Below are 5000 nucleotides of genomic sequence, written 5' to 3'. Positions count from 1 at the left end.
TTATTTTTTCTTTTACTTTTTATCTTTTTTTTTTTTATTTTACTGTTCGTTTCTTTTAACGGGATTACACATAATCCCATGGAATACTGACACACGCAAACTGTTCGAGGAAATAAGGAGATTTACGATTAGAGAACTTTTTAGTTTGAATTCTCTTTTTTTTTTTTTAACGAACGTCGTTCAATGAAAATTTGATGAGAAAGAGAGAGACAGAAAGAGAGACAGAGAGAGAGAGAGAGAGAGATACAGAAACAGAGACAGAGACAGAGAGAGAGAGAGAGAGAGAGAGACAGAAACAGAGACAGAGACAGAGAGAGAGAGAGAGAGAGAGAGACAGAAACAGAGACAGAGACAGAGAGAGAGAGAGAGAGAGAGACAGAAACAGAGACAGAGAGAGAGAGAGAGAGAGAGAGAGAGAGTACTATGACTGCATTATCCCATACTCGAATAAATCTCACCCTTATCTGGCGGATTTACGACAAGTGGATTCGCGAAGCCACTGATGCACACTTCTGGGCTTTCTTGCACCATATCATCTGAAAGAGGTCATGTATCACATGGATATATATATATATATATATCAATGTATGTATATATACTTTCGTAAATTTCTGTATCCCTAAGTAAAAGTTCGATTTAATGCGTTTCAACTATAAACAGTTTTCGCTGAAATTCAAGTTCGATTCACTTTGTTTAACCCCCATTAATACTTTACATTATTATCGTTACTGTCGATCGTACAATTTCTAATTCCAACGATCACGGTAATCCTTCAATGTTTTTATATAGTTTACACACACACACACACACACATATATATATATATATATACACAGAGATATCAATTTATATGGAAGAAAAAGTAGAATGATCGATCAAAAGTTCTTAAGCGATTTTAAAAATCAATTACTCTTTTTCGAAACTTATCAGATTTTTCTAATTAAGCATGTAATTTTACATTCTCAAACGGAAAGAAAAAAAAATTAATCTGAAAAATCTCGAAACAGAGATTTTTAATATCATCAGAAGAACTTTTTTATATTTCCCCTTTTTATATATAATCGTATATGAATAGAACTCGTTAACTATGAAAATTTATAATCCATGGACAAAGTAAAAATTGATTAATTAATTTTATCGAAATATAATATATGTTATATAACGATTATATCTCCTTCATATTGTTAATAATTAATATGTCGTAATTTCTCACAATTACGTGTATTTAAAGTTTCAGATTTATACGTATATGTATTGGAGATATGAAATATCTTTTATTTTTCCAATATTCCATTCACGTGAACGTTCAAGTATAATAATAAAAGAGAAAAAAAATGATTGAAAAGTTTCATTGATATTGTATATAAATACACATACACACACACACACACACACACACACATGTATTTATATAGTAAATAGTTACATTAGGATTTAAATAAAAATTGAAAGATTCGTTTAAAGAAAAAGTTTTTCTCAACGTTTATGAATAAACGTTATGAAGAAAGAGTCGATTGATGCTATTTTAAACGCAGTGGATTCAAACAAGTTGAGAAACATTGATATTCGCAATAGTTATGTTTCATGTCTTAAATATAATAAGCTTTCCTCTTTCTCGATTTCGCCACGCTACAATTCACATTCATAACGCGAATTAACGAAGTATCTTTCATCTATATATATATATATATATATGGATTTTTGTATAATTGTACGATATTATACAAAAAAGAAATAAAATACTTTTATAGAATTTGTTTTTTCATCTTTGTTAATATTATCAATCGGGAATGAATCGAAATTATTTAAAATCCAATCGTATCATATAAAATGGAGATTTTCAAAGGAGCTAAAAGAAAAAGAAAAGAGAGAGGGAGAAAGAGAAAAAGATCTTCATAGGAAAAAAAGGATAATAAAAAAATACAAAAAAAAAACAAAAAAAGAAGAAATGAAAAATACAAATTTTCTATAATCGTTAAATAGTTTCGTTCGATTTCGATATTTTTCCATAAAAAATTTTTAAAAATAATGGAACCACATACATACATATATAGAATCATAGATACATACATACATACATACATATTTATATATATATATATATATATATATATATATATATATATATATACATATACATAATTTTATTAGTGGCCCTAAGATATTTTTATACCAACATTAGAAATTTAATGTTACAAATGTAGTGTAAGCAATATCTCATGGAGCACTCGAGAACTCTCGACGACCACCATGATGAGTGGGTGGATAAGGTTGAAAGGGGTTGGCTTTTTGATGTCTATAATAAGTTATGAATCATGTGTCGTAGGTCAAACGAATTCTACATTCTAATCGAATAAAGTTCAATCCAAGCGACGTTCAATCATTTTGTTAATATAAAAATTAATTTGTGACTTAATCGTGTTCTCTCTCTTTTTTTTTCTTTTTTTTTTTTCATAATGAGCGTAAACATTCATTAATGAAACATTTCTATCGTTTCTATCGTTTTAATGTCAATGATGCAAAAATGCATAAGCATTAAATTAATTTGCAAAATCGATTTTATCCCTTGACGATAATTTTTATAGTCTCACCGATCGAAATAGAATAAGATATATATATATATATATACATATATATATATATATATATATATATTAATATATATATCTTGATAAATTTTCTAACCGATAACAATAGGGTGGAGATACTAATGTAAGACTAATGAAAAAACAAACATAAGGTGTGTCCAACGGTTGACGTTGGTTTGCCAGATTGAGATTTTTTTTCATCGTGGCATTACAATTCAAGGAAGATATCATCTTTTTTCGCTTTTTTTTTTCTCTTTCGACAAAAAAGGAGTGCCAAATTGAACGATACTCTATATTCACGATATGATCACTGGATCATACTCCCAAGACTAATATCGAAGTTTTAATAGGTTTATTATAAATGTCAAATAACTTAGTACAACCAATCATAACTCTACCTGTGTTTAATCATACATATATATATATATATATATACATATATATGATATATATACAGAATCAATTTTATTATAAGTAAGATAGAATTTATGAAATTTAAAAGTGCTTATCATCGACAAGAACGAATGACGTTTTGATATTTAAGATCGAATATCGCGTAAATATTATCTTTTTTTAATTTGTAATCATAGTAATTGATTATCGAAAAGATCGGAAATACGATAATATAATTCATAATTAATAATAATAATAATAAGAATAATATATAAGATGGATATTTATTCTTTTACTGAAATAAATAATAAGGTAAGTACTTATATGATATATTTATATACCTAACAAAGCATAAAAAGTTCCGATCTTAATTTTTATACGTTTAATAATGAGTTATTCGATTAAATCGAGACTTCAATTAATTCTTAATCGATTAAAATTATTTCTTCGGATGATATATTTATCACGAAATAATATTTGCATTTTCATTTTCTAAGAAAATTTCCAAACCAATCGATCGTGATACATGTACTATCGTTAAATTAATTGATCGGATACTTTGGAATTTATTAATCATAAAGTCATTAAACGTCTCATTATTCGAACGGTTTGGTTTAGTGTTTAATCGATGAAATGGTATTTCAGAATCAGCAAGAAGAGAATTATCCAAGACCGAGAGAGAGGGAGATAGAGAAAGAGAAAGATAGAGATAGAGATAGAGATAGAGAGAGAGAGAGAGAGAGAGAGAGAGAGAGAGAGAGAGAGAGAGAGAGAGAGAAAGAAAAAAGAGAAAGAAGGGATCGTTCTAAACGTTATGGAAGCAGTAGTAAGTGATCGTTCATTGAATTATACGCTTTAATATCTATTAAATGATAAATACTATAGGGATGATTATAATTCTGCTTTTGTAAAATGCTTTGCGCTTTGCGAATTAAATAGAAAAAGATCAAATACATTTGTTTCTTTTTCTTTTTTTTTTTCTTTCTTTGTTGTTATTGTTGTTGTTATTTTTTTTTTTTTTTTTTTACAATACATATTACATCTCGCATTTCAAACATACTCGCAGGGATATTGATAAAATTCTCTCATCGATGTCGCTAATAAAAGATCATGTATGTAATAAAAATAAATACACGAAGAGAAAAAAAGAGATTGAAAGAGAGAGAGAAAGAGAGAGAGAGAGAGAGAGAGAATTAGCTTGGATTTATCGAGTAAAAAGAAAAAAAGAAAAAAAAAGGGACGTAAAAAAATGGGGAAAAAAAATAAAATAGTAACCCTTTTGCTCGAGGCAAGGTTCACATTTCAACCAAAAAAGAAACAAACTTTCTCGACCCTTTTGCCTTTACTATCACAATATTCTATTTGCTTCTAGATGAGATGAAGCATCGAACGAGATATCGGAGTTATCAAACGATAACAAGAAAGATCGAACAATTTGAGGAAAAACGGAAGGGAAGCAGAAAAAGAAATAAAATTGGAAAAAAATGTTAAAGGAAAAAAAAAAGAAAAAAAGAAAAAAGAAAAGAAGAGAAAAAAAAAGAAATAGAAAAATAAACCCACTGTACTTTTTCTCTTAGTTATTTTAGTTCGTTGTCGAAACAATTGATGGAATCCTTTGATAACCATTGTTTATTTCTTCGATTAAATATTGCAAATAATGGCGTCAGTCGATAAAATATATATGTACACACACATACATGCACATATTGTTTTCTCTTTCTATCTTTCTGGAACAACAACGACGATGAAGAATCTTTGAAGTATTGCATTTCGTTATAGGATTTAATTAAATTATAAAACTCGTTCTTTGGTTTCCTAGATTTCATTATTATTGTTGTTGTTGTTGTTATTGTTGTTGTTGTTGCTATCGATGCTGTTGTTGTCGATGTTGTTTTCTTCATTCTTTCTTTTTTTTCCTTTAATAAAAAATTAAAAAGCGTGATCGATCGATCTTGCGAAACTTCGCAAATCGATTTAATACGATATACGATATCGTCGGTTTGGTCGTAAAATCGCTCT

The 5000-nt window shown here is 28.1% G+C and overlaps 1 protein-coding gene across 8 annotated transcripts in view; it reads left to right on the top strand.

Moving 5' to 3' along the window:
• LOC118441663 (parathyroid hormone/parathyroid hormone-related peptide receptor) overlaps positions 1-5000 on the top strand; it is a 21179-nt gene that overhangs the window by 9434 nt on the left and 6745 nt on the right. For 5 of the 8 annotated variants that reach the window (XM_085657255.1, XM_035866359.2, XM_035866361.2 and 2 more), the window contains one exon: positions 3627-3807. The exons of the other annotated variants lie outside the window; for them this stretch is intronic. In XM_085657255.1, the coding sequence (XP_085513381.1) occupies positions 3796-3807 (12 nt within the window). In that variant the 5' untranslated portion in view covers positions 3627-3795. The remainder of the gene's footprint in view (positions 1-3626; positions 3808-5000) is intronic. 8 annotated transcript variants of the gene reach the window in all.

Source organism: Vespa mandarinia, chromosome 5 (genome assembly GCF_050613455.1).
Source record: "Vespa mandarinia isolate Hongniang chromosome 5, ASM5061345v1, whole genome shotgun sequence".
NCBI classification, from domain to species: Eukaryota; Metazoa; Arthropoda; class Insecta; order Hymenoptera; family Vespidae; genus Vespa; species Vespa mandarinia.
The sequence above is the reverse complement of the archived record's forward strand: the minus strand, read 5'-3'. Positions and strand labels throughout refer to the sequence as shown.